Source organism: Pagrus pagrus (genome assembly GCF_965226575.1).
Source record: "Pagrus pagrus genome assembly, chromosome: 7".
NCBI classification, from domain to species: domain Eukaryota; kingdom Metazoa; phylum Chordata; class Actinopteri; order Spariformes; family Sparidae; genus Pagrus; species Pagrus pagrus.
The window spans coordinates 19,630,455-19,646,914 of record NC_140191.1 but is presented as its reverse complement, the minus strand read 5'-3'; the positions used below and the strand labels follow the sequence as shown (position 1 = coordinate 19,646,914).

The 16,460-nt window shown below is 40.7% G+C and overlaps 1 protein-coding gene across 6 annotated transcripts in view; it reads right to left on the bottom strand.

Moving 5' to 3' along the window:
* Positions 1–16,460, bottom strand: part of LOC311260257 (protein MTSS 1-like) — a 51,123-nt gene that overhangs the window by 3,615 nt on the left and 31,048 nt on the right. Inside the window, exons 4-16 of one of the 6 annotated variants that reach the window (XM_084357863.1) lie at positions 14,699–14,783; positions 13,134–13,225; positions 12,861–12,935; positions 11,170–11,181; positions 6,358–6,515; positions 5,988–6,095; positions 5,671–5,768; positions 4,048–4,312; positions 2,512–2,625; positions 1,891–2,133; positions 1,429–1,641; positions 506–665; positions 149–406 (exon numbers count right to left, since the gene is read on the bottom strand). In XM_084357863.1, the coding sequence (XP_084213989.1) occupies positions 149–406; positions 506–665; positions 1,429–1,641; positions 1,891–2,133; positions 2,512–2,625; positions 4,048–4,312; positions 5,671–5,768; positions 5,988–6,095; positions 6,358–6,515; positions 11,170–11,181; positions 12,861–12,935; positions 13,134–13,225; positions 14,699–14,783 (1,881 nt within the window). The remainder of the gene's footprint in view (positions 1–148; positions 407–505; positions 666–1,428; positions 1,642–1,890; positions 2,134–2,511; positions 2,626–4,047; positions 4,313–5,670; positions 5,769–5,987; positions 6,096–6,357; positions 6,516–11,169; positions 11,182–12,860; positions 12,936–13,133; positions 13,226–14,698; positions 14,784–16,460) is intronic. The other 5 variants (XM_084357866.1, XM_084357867.1, XM_084357865.1 and 2 more) reach the window with 5 other exon arrangements.

Here is a 16,460-nt window from a genome sequence, read left to right as displayed (position 1 = left end):
ATTTTAATACTAATAAAATACATTTCGGTACATTATAGAACAGCTGCTGTTATTGACAAGATCCAGCAAATACACAGCATCAAAAAGACAAAAATAGAAAGATGGAAGTGTAACTATCCAATTGTTACACTTCCAGTGCAGCCTGTACCTGTAGGGGTCGGAGGATAAGCTCCAGTGTGGATAGGTGTGGAGGGATAGGGTCCTGCAGGGTAGGCCCCCTGTCCAGGGTAAGCAGCCTGTGTGCTGGGCAGGCCAGCTGTGGAGGCTGGCCGCTTGCTCTGGAACATGAGCCGGTAAGACTGACTGATGTCACTGTTTCTGGGAATGGTGGAGGACTTGTCGAAGTCAGACTGCTGCTGCTCAGGCTCCTGATCTCCAGCCATTGAGAAATAGTCGTAATCTGATACTAAGAACAAAATTAAAAACATAATGAGATGTTGTATATTCTGATAGTAGAGAGTAAAAGAAAAAGTGGTTGGCTGTGGACTTTGAGAAAGTGTGTTACCTTGTGAAGGTATTGTGTCTTCAGAGCAGCAAGGTGTGTTGGTCTGTGTACTGTAGCCACTGGAACACTGGATGGAGTCGCGACTGGACCTCTGGGTGTCCAGTTCCAGACCTCTGGATAAGGCTAGAGCCAGTTCCTCATGGGCCTGGATATCACCAGCCTGGAGCAATCACCCAGTGACAAAAACATTTGGTAATACGGTCAGACAGTCTGGCTGTCTGGATACAGTCAGGTGCAATTCATTTAGGTCATTAAAAGCATTGGGTACAACTCATTAAAGTCATTAGATGGGAACATTAGCAGTGGAGGGCTCATTCATTTGCGCAAAATGGCATGACTGCAAAAACATCAGCCTGCTAGAAGTTAAATGTGAAGTCACCTTAAAAACACAGTTGCTGTGTTGTTACTGTGCTTTGTCCGGTATTGGGAGACTTCAAAAGGTAAATAATTGCAATATTTTTGTGGGAATTTGCAATCAGCTGGATATGGCTACAGTAAAGTAGTGATGTTTTCAAGCACAAAGTTGAGAGTGAAGAAGCATAAAAGTGGACAGAATGTCTGAAAACATATGGAGCTCCTTTGCATCCAACAATAGAAAACATCAAAAACTATTAATCAGATGAATCAACAATTGACGGAGAGCCTGCAGTTGTGCTAAGGCTGACAGCAAACTTCTCACATGCTATTATTAAAAGTGACTTATTAGCATGACTAGAGACTAAGGGGAGAAGAAAGGTAATAACTGTTACTGAAGAAGCACAACATAAAGGTGTGCTATGTGCTATAAAACAAAGGGGGCTAAACAACCCAAAACAAGAAGATGACTGTCTGGCTGGATTTTCTAAATGAAGGCAGGCTGTGTTAATTACATTCAGACAAAGAGCTGCTGTAGAGAACACAAACAGTATGAGACTTAAACTGACCTTGAGAGGTGCAGACACAGTCCTGTTCTTCTCCTCCACTGATGCTGACGTCTGGAGCACAGCCGGAGCTGGCGCTGAGGTTGAGATGGAGGCCGGACTGCTGTCGTTACCCACACTACCATTAGTGTCCACTACTGCTGGGCTCTCCTTGTCTTTCTTCCTCCTCAGTGTGTTGACCATGGGCTGGTCATACGGGCCTGGCTTGGCCCAGTCCTGTAAAGACAGATATGTCAGTGTTGTGCTTTACATTTCTCTGTTCAGCTTTGGAACAGAGAAAAATCTTTTCCCCCTTTTTGTTCAGCTCTTCGTTGTAACATCTTCAGATTTAAGTGAAGTAAAGAATTGAACTGATGAATTGAAAATGGATTTATACAGTCAGGAAAAAATGAACAATGCTTGCACAAACTGTTGACAAGGACGATGGGAGTAAGTTGATCATCAAAACCGAGCTCATGAACAAACCTTCCAGCTGGGCACTCGTGATGAGGGTACCATGGGTCCCAACGTGCAGTAGTGAGGGTAGTCTGGGAGCAAGGCTGAGGCTGGACGTGACCATGAACGAGTGGGACTGGAGGAGGAGGTGGAGGATGAAGAGGAAGCAGGGAAGAAGGGGAAGGCAGTGCCTGAACCTGACCCCAAACTCCCCCCGTTGCTATGGAGGTAAGGGGAAGTGGCTGGACTGTAGTGGTCATAACCATTGGATAACTGGATGCCGGTGGGAGGAGGGATTGTAACAGACAAACAAAACAGAACAAACACAGCATGGGATAAATTATTGAAATGATAAAAAATCAAAGTAGACCTCTTCACTGAGGAGAAGAGTTCAAAGGAAAAAACAAGGAATCCAATATGGAACAAAGGAAATGGTCACAAATGCTGAACTGAATTAAAACTGGAGAAAGGGATGCACATGCACATGGAGTTTGGAGGGTGCTTCAACATTTCTGTGATGAACTGAAGTCGATGAAATGTGTAGCCAAGTTTGAAGTTTAGCATTAGGAGGTAGCGGTGCGTGTAATGCTGGTACAGAGTAGACATTTATGAGAAACAGTGTACGGTTTATAGTGGTTGAGTGTGTTTCACCTTGTCAGTAGCGTGCTGAGGTGCAGTAGCAGCAGCTCGAGAGGAGGGGGAGCTGCAGTCACTGTGAAGCTGCCCAGTCTCTGACACTTCAGAGGAGCTGGAAGTGGGATAAGGCTGGAACAGCGAGGGCAGCAGCAAGCGGGCAATGAGACGAGACCAGACAGAGGGGGGAGAGAGAGAGAGACGGACAGACGTGTACAGAGGGGAGGAATTGCAAAGACAGACATGTCAGCAGGTAGACAGACATAAGCAGAGAGAAGCAGTTTGTTAGAGAGCAGTGGCAACTTTTCTGCAGTTCTCAGCAGTTAGTGAGTGAGTACAGCCAAGTGACTGCAGAGGCTGTAGAGAAGGTGCACTGGGAGTCACACCAGCATTAATTGCATGGACATCAGCAGTGTTGGAGTGTTAAAGTGAAGCACAGGCAAAATTCTTCTTATGGATGTATTCTTAAAAACTCAACGTGTGTCACATATTTAAAAAGGATCTATTAGCAATTAAAGCCCTGGTTATTTAATTAACATTAATAATATGATACTTAATCCATGCTACTCTCCAGAGGGAAGTTAAGGATAGGGGTTAGTTATAGAACATCAGCCTACATAAAGGTCTATGTCCAAAATGGATGGAAATAGAGAGATCAACATTAAGTACATGTCGTGTCCCTGCCTTGTTGGTCTTGGGTTAAGGAGTAAAGCCCTGAAATCCCTGTTTAACCATGAGACTGTTCTCTTTCAAACACCAACTACAGTAACTACACTGAGAATGAGGCAATCAGAGGGCTGATTCCTGGGACAGTACTGTAAATGGGTCGGGTATGGACTTGCCAAACCACCTTCACTGCATCATAAAAACTTGGAGTCAGACTATACCAGTGTGTTCTGGACAGGGGAACCGTGGTTGCTGGCGTGCTTACAAAACGTCATCTAGTGCAGCCACTCTCATGGTTGATCTCAAAACCACAAACCCCACGTGGACAATCCCCTAGGCAATCACATAGATAATCATCTGAAATCCTGTGTCAGATGGTTAGATAAAACTGACAGAATGAGCCCTGCTGATAGAGGCACTTCCTCAGCTCTTGTAATTCTGTTGACACTGTAACATGTCATTTTACTGTGATACATTTAATGAAAATACAATACGCAGTACGGTCAAGCCTCTGCAAGTTTAACTGAACCACACTCTGTCACAGCGGTCGGCTCTTTAATAGCAGGATAGGCCTGACCTGCTTTGCCCTGGGCTAGAATGAAGGCAGACTAATTTCCTGTGCATTTATGCTATAATAATAGCAGTGAAATGATTTCACCATGATCACATACACTTACTGCTGCCAGCTAACTGCCTCTCTTTGTGGCTTGGGAGATGTGTGAGAAAATAGTTGTGTGGATCGCTGATTTGGGGTTTTCTCTCTGTCTCCGACTACAATGACTTGTAAATCATAGAGCATATGCGGTTTTATAGTCTTGTCTCAACCATGTGTGCATACTTAGAGCCAAAACTATGGTTAAGTGTGGGTAGCTGAGGTTTTTTTCTTACCTTTGTTTCAGCTGGCATTGGCGAGGATGATTTGGACGACGTGTATTGGTCGTGTGATGAAGAAATGAAGCCCGAGTCGTGGGAGGAGATGCTAGAGAGTCGAACTGGGGCCTGCTGGGGTAGCGTGGAGCTGCGGTACCGATGGCGAGGGTGATGGTGGTGGAAGAGGTGGTGTGAGGAAGAGGAGGAAGAAGAGGAGGAAGGAGAATGAGAGTGAGAGCCACTGGATCCCCTGGAGTCACTACTGTTAACGCTGTTCAGACTACTGTGAAAGGGGAAGGGGTGAGGGATTAGGGGAGGACCAGATGAAGGAGAAGTTTGCCAGTGACAGGCGGGGTAAAGAGAATCAAGTGCACCCAAAAGCCATGGATAAAAGAAGGAAGGATAAGAAAGAGATAAAAGGAATAATAGGGAGGGAATGAAGGCAGAGGATTGGGGGGAATGTGGAGGAGACAGGGTGGGAAACAATTAACACAGCACACCAAGATGCAGCAGGCAGTGACTGAGGCCAATCCAATCAAAACAACAAAACAAACCAACAGAAGAGGCGTGATATCATAATGATAATAATTACAGGCAAGAAATCACAAGATTTTATGCCTTTGAGACAGCCTTTTAAGAATCTTCACACAGAACAATCATGAAAAGCAAAAACAGCATAAACATTGGGTTTAATTACTGTGTGAATTGAGACTTGAAAGCGACAATTTGAAGCAGATGGTATATTGCAAATTCTGTACTATGGAAAATAGATACAATATGTATCAAATCATGTATAAACTTAACAAAAAAGTGCACAAGAACAAGGGAAAACTACGCAAAATTTGTTATATATTGCAAGGAAATAAAATCATAAAAGCTGCTGTCTCACAATGATTTGTCAATTTCAGTGAAAGTGAATTTCTGAACAGTTTTCAAATGCCAAGCAATACAGAACCCAGGAATAAAATGTCTTTCTATAAACCAGAGCAGTTCAGGAAAAATCATTGGGAGACCACCAGAAAGCACAGAGGAGAGAAGATAGAAGACACTGTCTGAACAGCAAATGCAAAAGTGCACCAAGTTCTTTAACCTCTAATCCTGAGTTTTTCTTTTATCTGATCCTGTCATTTTTCATACTAACCATGCAATATAAAAAAATATTTGTGTGCTTTTCTTTTAAGGTCTACATAAAACTGTTTTTCTCAGTGAGGTGAATTAATTAATAACTATAACTAACAAAGAGGAGATGAAACAAAACTCCAGCTCATATTGACCACTGGGTGGCAGACATAGATTGGGCAAGTTCTCTGTCCTTGTTCTCCACCATATAACACTGATGTTAGCAGTCTCCTGAGAACACTCAAAATGATTGGTGGGGTCAACAAGACACATTTGCCCATTTTAGTAGATTCTGCATGTATACATGTCAGGCTACACTATAATCTCTAACTTGCCCAAATATAGACATTGTATGTGGTTTCACCTCAATGGCTGACCATGATTTTCCATTCAACATCATTTTGAAGCACTCTGGATCTCAACAAGGCTTTATGGGTACAGCAGGTAAATGTGTACTTGAGAGACAAAGCGTCTACCCATTTTTTTTGGCCATGAGTATTGTTATTGGCTGTAGGAGCTTACCTGCACATGCTAGACTTCCTGGACATAGTGGTGCTGGGGGATGAGGGCGGCGTTTGATATGACCAACCGTAGTCCGAGCCCTTCAGGTCCAAGATCACCTGAGCAGGAGGAAAATTAGTCATACTCCTTATTCGTTCTTGTGATGGGGAAAAGCATTAAACAAATATTTGTTTAATACAAGGAATGTGAACCTTAAAACAAATCAAAAGTCATACAGGACCAAAACAAGATTTTATGTGTCAGTTGGATGAAGGTCAGTGGTTTTAGTTTCAGTTCATTGTTCAAACAGTGTTTCATCTCTGATGATTTTTCCTCACCTGTTCACTAGCAGGGGGAAGCTTGTGAGGGTCAGAGGTCAGCGCTTTGAGGTCATCAGAGATCGCTTGGAGATGTGTGACCTCTCCCAACATAGAAATCTCCTCGTCCTAAAAGAATAAATGGCACAGTCAGAAGAGATTTTTGTGTAGTAGAATGAGTTGAAAAAGGTCCTCTTTAGGTAGCAGCAGTAGTATAAAAAAACTTATCAATGGTGGTCTGGAGAACAAAATATACACATTTGAGCAGTATGATGAAGTAGAGTGTATGAAAATTCATCTTTCCAGTCTCTAGGACCAAAACAAAAGGCAAAGATGTTCACTCAGTGCTTTCTGAAGACTCATTTATCTCTTTCTGCCCGGCTGTACTCACCACTACAGGCCGCAGCATGGCCACGAACCAGCAGAATCTCTGTCTGTCCTCTATAAGAGCCTTTCTCAGGGCCTGCTTCTCTGTCTCTTCTAGCAGAATGTATTTATCATTGACATCCTGCATGGCGCTGTCCAGCTGGGGTTGGATATCACCACGACCTTGGGAACATAATGGACACAAACACACACACACAGACAGAATATATACATCATTGGATTACATTATAATACAATTACCTCACAACTCACAAGAGAACAAAAACTGCTCTATTTATTACTTCGCAATAATTAAAAATCAAGGTGCTGAGATAAATCTGACCACTAAGCCTTCCTTCACAGCACATACACAAAAAAAAATTGAGTTATGCTGCTGTAACATGCATGGATAATCACAAACAATATGATCATGTAGCAGTGAAACAACACTTCTCTCTGGTGTTGGCTTGGACAGTTACTACTGCTCCATGTGTTATCTTTTCATTGTGGACATGGCTATCTTCAAAGCCAGCATTTGACTGTCTCCACTACTGTTTGGCTATCATCTCAGCATGAAGGGCCACTCTCATCATGAGAGTGTTTCCTGTCTCTTGTTCAGAGGTGGCGAGAAGGTTATCTACTGGTGCTTGTCTCGAAAAACTTAAATCTATTATGCCGAGATAGCCAAAAGTGAGTTTTGACTATCACTCCACTGCCCTTTGTCAAACACTTATACAGTACGCTGTGTGTGTGTGCGTGTGCGTGTGCGTGTGTGTGAATGCCTGTGTGTGTTTTCATGAATGACAAGAGTGCAAGGTACCTCCAAGACCATCTGGTGTCTATATGTGGGTTTGAATATGCATATATAAATACAGGAACATCTCAGAGCAATGACAATACCAAGGTTATGCTGTTATTCAGCACTATTCAGTGGCTGCATGCATTTCCATGAGTGTGAGTTTGTGTGTGTGTGTGTGTGTGTGTGTGTGTGTGTGTGTGTGTGTGTGTGTGTGTGTGTGTGTGTGTGTGCTTAAGAGAGGATACCCTGAAGTCAAATCAAGCCCTCTTGAGTTCTCTATAGAGGCAGGAAGGCTGGCGACTGCCCAAGATGACATACAGCAGGCCTCAAAGGCATTATCTAACCACTCAAGCTACACTTACACACAAACATACACACACAGTCTTGACTTACATCAAGTTACATCAAGGTTAAACCCATAGTGAACAACTCTGTGGTCTGTCGGCCCGCACTTATGTCTGGGCACAGATAACAAACTGGCGTCTTTCATTGACATTAGCCGAGAGGACCTATATCATGCAAATCAGTAGTAGAGAAACTCAGCTAGAGTTACACAGGAAAATTGTCCTCGCCTCAAATGTAAAACATAAGGATGTGTGTCCTATGTTGAGGACAAAGCATCAGCTCTTTCCTCTCTGATATGTCACTGCAGTCTATACATTATACATGACACAGCGTGTGGGAAGTTCTGTTTCCACTGCTTTCTCTCTCCAATCAGTCGACTAGACCACAGTTACAATGACAATTAACAATGGCTTCAAGCACACACACACAAACTAAGATGATGGAAAAGCACCAAATGGAGACTCTCACTGTCATTATGTGCCTACTTGTATCAGAGTAGCTGACATTAGTGAGAACTGACTAAATGTTTAAATCACAGAAGTCCAATGTGAATGCTGACATTGGGTGAAGTTGCACCACTATGTATTTTAGGTAGATGCAACTCTTTAAACACAAACGTGTGAAAACTGGACAGGTTTTTCAGTGTAGCTGCTCCATTAACCGAAACACCAAGTTATCTTCATATTGTTTGGTAAATATATCGATGACATAGTCAATTCAAGGACTAAAATTTGCAGTATCGCTCCAATTTTTAAGTACATATGAGTCTAAGACGCTCCTTAGAGCTAAGTGGTTGTTGACAGACTAAGACAAACTTCCATTTTCCATTTAGAGGGAATCCACTTCATCAAACTTGGTGGGAACTTTGGTGTCTGAAACTCTAAGAGGAATGTTAGTTATGTGTGCGTTTATGGCAGTTCTTACTATATTACGGTATGGAGACCATGATGGCATAGATGGACTGTAGACTGGAAAGTCCAAATTTCAGTATGTATTTTCAGTCTCATATACGTAGATCCGAAGGCCACCTTTGAGCAGACAAGTATACAATTACATTGTACAAGGTTTTTGTGGAGAACTGGCTGTATGGCTGAGCCTGAAAGAGCTAGGCTGGCCTCACTCATTAGTCTGGTTTAAAAAGTCAGAGTTATTCATTTCCCTCTGGGAGAAATTAGTTCTTGTTGCCAAGGAAATTACTTGTAAGCTGGGCTGACATTTTAAATAATGTTTAAATCAGTAGTTATAAACAGCTGGCCAATAGCTACTGAAAGGTTATGCCAAAAAAAAAAAAAAATGCAAATTGTTCAATCCAGCAAGACACCAAAAGAGGCTCTGAGTGAATGTAGGCTCTGTTGTAATGCTCAGTGAAATATTCCTTTCACACCACAGCTGTGTTTTCATTAACCCTGTTTTCAAATTGAATAAAAAACAATTCAAACTTGAAGCCTTAGTTGGCCTCAGTGTAGAAAAGTAGCTTTTTAAGTCCCAAAGCCAGCGATGCTGTGGTGTCTCCTTGGCATGCAATAAAACCATGAGCATACTGCATACTGGTGTCTCCCACTAGTTCAAGTCTTGGCAGACTGTTTTCTCAACATAACCGCAGTGGTTTTGGAAAGAAGCTACTGTAAGTTGAGGTACTTTGTCTGAGACAGATGGAAAGCCAAATATTTTCTTTGTTGCTGTTTTGGTCGTGCCCATGAGTACCCTTGGGTAGTTCTGAACATTATTACAGTCAGAGTCACTTTGCTTCTAAATGCACTTTTAGAAGCACCTTATGTCTTTATTCATTTTAATTCCATGAAGTAGACAATTCCAAACATACATACACTCATGGTACTCACAGTGCTCATGTGGAAACATACCATAAAGGGTAAGTAATATAAGCTACTTTGAACTGACCACACATGGACTAGAATATTTCTAGTTTTCAGCCAAAAGTCATTGACATTTCTCAATCATCTTGTTTTGTGGATGTAAAAAACATAATTGCAGGGATGGGGAGGGTTGCACACACTCACAGGGACACACATGTGAGCTGAGACAATGCAGGCACATCCTGGCATGAGATGTTAACTTGTGGTGAGCAGAGGGGTTGTTAGTGTTGAACTCGAGCTTCTGTTATGTTACAACTTTGTCTCTACTGTTCCTCGGGTTGTCCACATTCCCAGTCTCTGTGCCATAACTTGTGCAACTATGTGAATGACAAGGCCCTGATGGCTACTTCCTCTTTCTCCTTAACCACAGACAAATACTGAGGTTCACTGAAGGTCATTGGGCACTGACTGCATTATAAACAAATCCTTTCTGAAGCAAATTTCACAAGCCGTTTCAGTGTTCAATTAAGGACAGTTAGTACTTGTGACAGATACAATATATCACTGTCTGGCTGTTTTATACCCTCGGGCTGACTAAGTGATTATTTACTGCAGATGCCCCATGTGTATGTCTGTTATTGTCTGCTAAAACTACCAGTCTAGCAAATATATCATGGTTACACCAGAGACACACCCTAACGTACACTAAGGTTCTTTACCACTTCATTCAGATAAGCACCATCATCAGATTTGTGCGACTACTTGGCTAATTCATTCCGAAGCATGCAGGAAAGGTTTTGACTTGTGTGTGAGAGAAAATGAGACTCCTCTTTGATGGCAAATTATGTTATTGTACGCAGAATAATTTTTGTTAGCTTTGTACAATCTAATATTCATCCGTGTTTTATCAAATCTTGATATAAAACCGAAAATCGATCTAAAGGTTTAGAGATCTTGCTGATATCCTACAGTTATTTTTACCAAAGGGAGTCTGCACATGTTGATAAGTGTGCACACACAGAGAAATGAGATTAGCTGCTCTAGCTTTCACATGACCAATGATTGCATTAGGTTGCAGTCACAGGCTGTTTCTTAGCAAGGCTGGGGTCTCAGGTCAGAAAAACACCCTCACAAGACACATATCAAACATCAACACAAGCAGACAACTGAGTACTTTTCTTTTAAGAAGTATGACCAGCTCATTCCTAAATTTGAGTATTTCAATTTTATTTGTGTTTGTATTTCTGTGCTCAGTTAATTTATAGACATTTTGAGTGAACCAAAAGTTAAGTAAAGTTATTTTTGCTCACATCTTGGGGACGCAACCACAACATGATATCACACTGGTAGCTGGAGGTGCCTATACGTTTAAAATGCTTGTACATTAATCTAATGCTGAGTTAAATGTTTGAATCAATTCTTTTTTATTGCCTTTTTATTTATGAACAGTTCTGTAGTTAAAACAGGTTGTAGTCGAAAGGAAAAATCAAAAGGCATTATAAAGCTTTACAATTTTCTAAAGTTAAAGCTTTGTTTTGGCAACAAACTAGTCTCATCGCCAGGTACGTGGCTCACTGAAGACAAAACAAGGTGTGCAAAGCAAAGTAACAAAAACTTGCCAGCATGGACCAACCACAAAGCTGACAAATAAGACAGTTTGTGAAATTAATGTAAGCAATGGATTCACAGACTGTATATCAATAAACAGTGACAACCATAAACTGTTAGCAATAGCTGTCATATTTGTGAAGAAACATTGAGCATGCATGCATCTTTGCAGTAAACTCAATATCTGTGGTGGCTTTTTCAAAATGCAACCAAGATGCTTGGTTAAAAATTACAGTGAAAGCAACAACCTGCGTCTGTTCCACAAACTTACCTAGATTATCAGCTGCAGTGCAGCATAAGGAGAAGGATGTTATCGATACCACATGGGGAAAGGGAGAGGAAAAAGATCCAAGTCAACTAAAAGAGTGCCAATACTTAACACTACCCAACACCTATAAGTGCAATTTTGTGTGTCTGGATGCTGATCAAGCACTGTAGGATTCAATTACCATTATGAGGTGTTTCACACCAGTATGAGACAATATTGTTATTAAATTATCTGAAATGCTTAAATCTTAGTACAAATGCGAGTGCAAAAACAAGCTTTACAGAAATGCCTCTCTTAAACAAAATCTTTGGCAGTTCCGTTAATAGACAGTCACATTAATCTGTCTGCCTATTCAAAAGAAATCCCACATATTATCAGGTTTTGTTTTTTAAAGCTGCCATTATCTGATACCAACAGTCTACTGATATGTTGCCACATCTATACTGACAAACTGATGAAGCATCTGAAAAATAGTATTATGGTTACTGCTCTCACTGGCACACTGGTTATTTGGTCATTGAATTCAAATTCATCAAAACATCACTTTAAAAAAATAGTATTTTGTTGGATATGCTTCATGAACAAAAACAAAATGGTTTTAATGATGATCAAAGTCATGCAGACAGTTGTAAGGGAATGGCACAGTCCATTTGTAGCAGTACTAGCAATGATCGCTATGTACAGTGTTAATTAAATCTATTGCATAGGAGGAGGAGAAAAAAACATTGACCTTTTTCTTTTTCATACTTTTTTCCTGAACATCTGCTATTTGAAGATTGTGAGACATCAACTGATAAGTTGACCTTAACTATCAACATCCCAAAACATACGGTAAGCATCTTTATCTAATTCCTTTTTTGTTTATGATATTTTTTCTAGCTAGGTAGGTGAATGTGTATGTAGAATCTGAGCCAAGAGAGCTGCAGATGGAAAAAGCCCCTGCCCTCTCAGAGAGTGTTTACCAAGTAAGGTAATGTTTAGCCTCACAAGATCTGCACAAGTCTAATAAGAAAGGACAAATTTCTTCGACACACATCATTGCTGTCTAATGAAAAATGCCTTAAATATAATTTGGACTTTTTTCCTATTTGAAATAAAAGATGGTATTTTCCTTAACACGTTGTTTCAATAATCTGATTCTTCCTTTAGTCCTGAATGCTGACTTGTCGCAGATATAGGTCAATGAAAACCACATCTTTCTTAGATCTGGTCTTAGTGATATTAGTGCAGGTAGAAACATAGGCTCTATTGTAAAAGAAGCCAAGCAAATCTTTTCGCGTAAGGGGCGTAGCAGACTCAAGTTTCATGCAACATGATTAAGGTGTGGAGCATAACAAAAGCATTTTAATTGTTTACTTTGGAAGAATTTAATCTGAACAAATTCTCTGGCAGACATTTGAGCTGGATATCTTTCACTGGATAAGCAGACAATGCTTCAAGTTGTTTAACGGGTGATCCCTATACTTAGCTAGTTTTTATGTCTGCACAATAAAGATAATAAGCTAGTGTATACAGTGACGTTCCTTTGCTTTTCATGCTTTGTGGTTTGTGGACTTTTAATGTGTTGTTAGAACATTGTTAGTGCAAGATTTGTCTCCATCATTATCAGATTAACTGCACTTTGTAGTGTTATTTTTGTTCATTCATATAAGCTTTGGTTTTAAATAAAAAATGAATTTATTTTTTTTTGTTACCTTTCTTTGCTTTCTTCTGAAGTTTCAGTGTGTCTGAGGACTTCTTCTTTATTTCCTGCCGGGCTCTTTTATACTCTGGTTAAGATGGAAAAGGTAAAATCAGTAAACTAACTGTGTAAAAAAGGTACCGTTTTTCATACACTTTTTGATAATCTAATACAATGTGAATAGAGCTGATTAAATAACAACACTATTAAAACACTGGCAAATTACAAATCATTATCAAAGTAATTTCTGGATCAGCATGTCGTCCTATATTTTCACTTGTCCTACCTTTAGCATGGTCCTTGTCCAAAGTGTTGACTCCTCTTTTCCACTCCTCCATCTGTTCTTGGAGAGGGTTGATCAGACCCTCCAGGAAACCCCTGTGAAATCAGCAGAATTCTTATTTGTAATTTGTAATAAGGTCATCTTGATCAGTTAAACTATTTACAAGTAGATATTCGAGACTAACCTTAAAGAAGCTATACTTGTCACTGCTGGAATTCATTGAAAATATTTTCTGCTTGGGTTTAGAATTTTCAAAAATGATATGCATACAAAATTTGTTTTATTGACCAATCAAATGGCTTAACAACTGATGAATAAACAAGCGAGTGGAGAAAATGTAAAATACTAGCCAGCAACTTCTGACTCTGCTCTGCAGGGTTTGTCAATATATCTTTCACCTGATTATAAAGTAGCAGACAGACCATCAGACATAAAAATCATTAGGTCTGTTTTTCTTTTCTGTCTACACACTGTATGGTCTTGTCTGTCAATCATTAACAGACGGAAAGAAAGGAAACTGAGAGAAGAAATAGGCTGCTTATGTCTGACTGTGCGTCACAGGAGGAAGTAAGAACCTTGTGCAGTCATGTCTGTCAATCATTACCCAACTGTGCCCGTCTTGTATTTGGGATGTATTTGTGAGTGTGTTTAAGAGGCTGTGACTGTGAGAGGTAGGCAGCTGCAGGCTTAGTGCATGAAACTAAAATTAGATTTCTCCCTATTGCAGACATTTCTCTCCAGTGTGTGTGTGTCAGTGGGTGGTTAGTGACCACGGCCCCCCTGTGTACAGCCCCTGCTATGGAGATCCAAGTGGAATCTCTACTGAAATGCCACCCGAAATTAGAGAGCCCCTTGTCTGTGTTGTCTGTGTTGTGTGTAGTGTGTGTGTGTGTGTGTGTGTGTGTGTGAGTGTGTGTGTGTGTGTGTGAGAGAGAGAGAGAGAGAGAGAGAGAGAGATGTGGTGTGTGTGTAGCTACACTGAAACATTATAGATGCCAACGTTGCTAGACAAATCGTCTCTTTCCTAGCATTCCATGACAAGAGGGCATTCACGCCCACGCACACATAAAATGTCAAGACATTGAGAATATGGTGAGATAACGATTCAAATGCAGACCATTTTATTGGAGTTTCATTATGAGGGAAACAGCTTGGTTCAAAGTACGCTAACTGTGAGTTAGTAATAAAGGATCCACTTCAAAAGGATATAAACCCAATACAATGTTTACCTTTGAATGTTTGAAAACTTTAGTGCTCATAATTTTTTTCAGAACTCGCAAGTAACATTAGAGGGACATCACTTGAAGTTGGCAGGGTCGAGTGTGCATAGAGGGGACATTTTGTTGGGACACATGAGCCCCCTGTTAATCTTCCCTTTTAGCTCAACCAAACCACTGTCATGGGGTTTACTAACATGGAAATCCAGATGAAATCCTTGCTCTCACACAACCTCTCCTATATTCACCAAACTTGCACAAGGAAAAAAATATATCAGGTCTTGTGTGTTGGTAAATGTCAAAAGTACTGTGGTTGATTAGAGGATTAAAGGAAAGAGTAGTGTTGCTTACATGGAGAACTGTTTGAGTTTAGCCTCTATGCTGCGATGTCTCATACACATCCTGGTCAATGCTGATCCAATGTCTCTGGTTCCACCTGGAAAACATACAAAAAGACACATAAATTAAGATATAAAAAAAACTGCATGAGCTATTGATGTGATAATTGCCAAAAACTCCCCCACTCATATATACAACCAAACCGCAGATATGAATCAGCATCATGACAGATTAATGGAAAAGGCAGGATGTACAAAAAAATGGAAGTGGTTTTTGACAGTTTTGACAGTAAAGAAAGGGTTAGAGGGTAGAAAAGCCTGAAAAGAAGGCTAGGGAGCAGTTTCTCACTGTGATTTAGATAAAAACAATCTTTTTCAACTTTACCCTGAGTGAAACTGCTGTCCATTAAAATGAATTTCTGCAGCATATTGCAAACTGGAGAAAATCCTTTAGCACAGACCTAAAATAAAGACATTTTTTAAATTTTAATTCAACTTTGAAGTTTTGGGATTTCCTATTATTTTGGCCTGTGAGAACATACAGCTGAACTCCATGGAGAGCAGTTTGCACTTACAGTATATTGAAGTACTGTATACAACAGTCAGCTAATGTTTTAATTAATCCACTTCATGCTAGATTGAGGGTAACTTTGCTGGACTATGGCAGGACTTTCTAAATGAAACGTGTAACAAGCACTCACTGACCCCAAACTCTCCACTGTTGCTGAAAACTGTGGGAATCAGCGGGAACCACTAAGTTACGAATTGCACACATATTCAGGTCAAGAGAAGTGATGGCAAGTCAGAGCTGGAGCCTTGTAAATGTGCCTGAGGCCAGTGTCAGTCTCCTTCACACTGGCTAACTAGCTGTCTACTGGAGGCCTCCGGCTGGACAGCCAAGAAGGGACTTGACGTTGATTGACAGAAGTATTGTCTAACTGCTCAGTATGACTAGCTGGTTCTCTGTGGGACTGAAGCACTGTGTGTGTGTGTGTGTGTGTGTGTGTGTGTGTGTGTGTGTGTGTGTGTGTGTGTGTGTGTGTGTGTGAGTGTGTGTGTGTGTGTGAGTGTGAGTGTGTGTGTGTGAGTGCGTCTGCATGTTTGCGTATGTGAGAAAAAGAGGATGGGGCTGAGGGATCTTGTATTAAACTATGGGAGTTCTTGTGAAATTATGTGCAGTGTATCAGACCCAAAGTGATACTGTGTGTACATGGCTTTGTGTGTGTGTGTGTGTGTGTGTGTGTGTGTGTGTGTGTGTGTGTGTGTGTGTTAGAGACGGTATGGTTGTGATGATCTGATGTGAAGTGTGAATTCCCTCCAACAGAGCAAGCCATTCTGCTGTCAGCACAGTCCTTGCTGCATGCAGAGACACACACACAGAGCTGTCACTCACTCACACCAAGATTTACAACACACACACACACACAAAATTGTCTTTACTCTGTCAGAACAAATGCAAGAGACTGATGATTTGGCCTCCAACACATTTATTTGTGGTGATTGGGTTGCTACTTCTTACAAATAGAAAGAAATCCTCTTAACAGGAAATTCCCAAAGAATAGAAGAGCTAATAGTAAATTGAAGAAATTGTGAATTCAAGTGTTTTGAGTTAAATTTCAACCCAATTTATTACTGAACAGTATCTACTCTTGTCTCTTTTACAAAACTAAACCAGTGGAATAGCATCTTTTAGTGCCTGTTTAGTGTGATTGTGAACTAACAGTCTGCTTCTGTGCTGCTCTTCTAACTGCTAACTGTAACACAGAGAGATACAT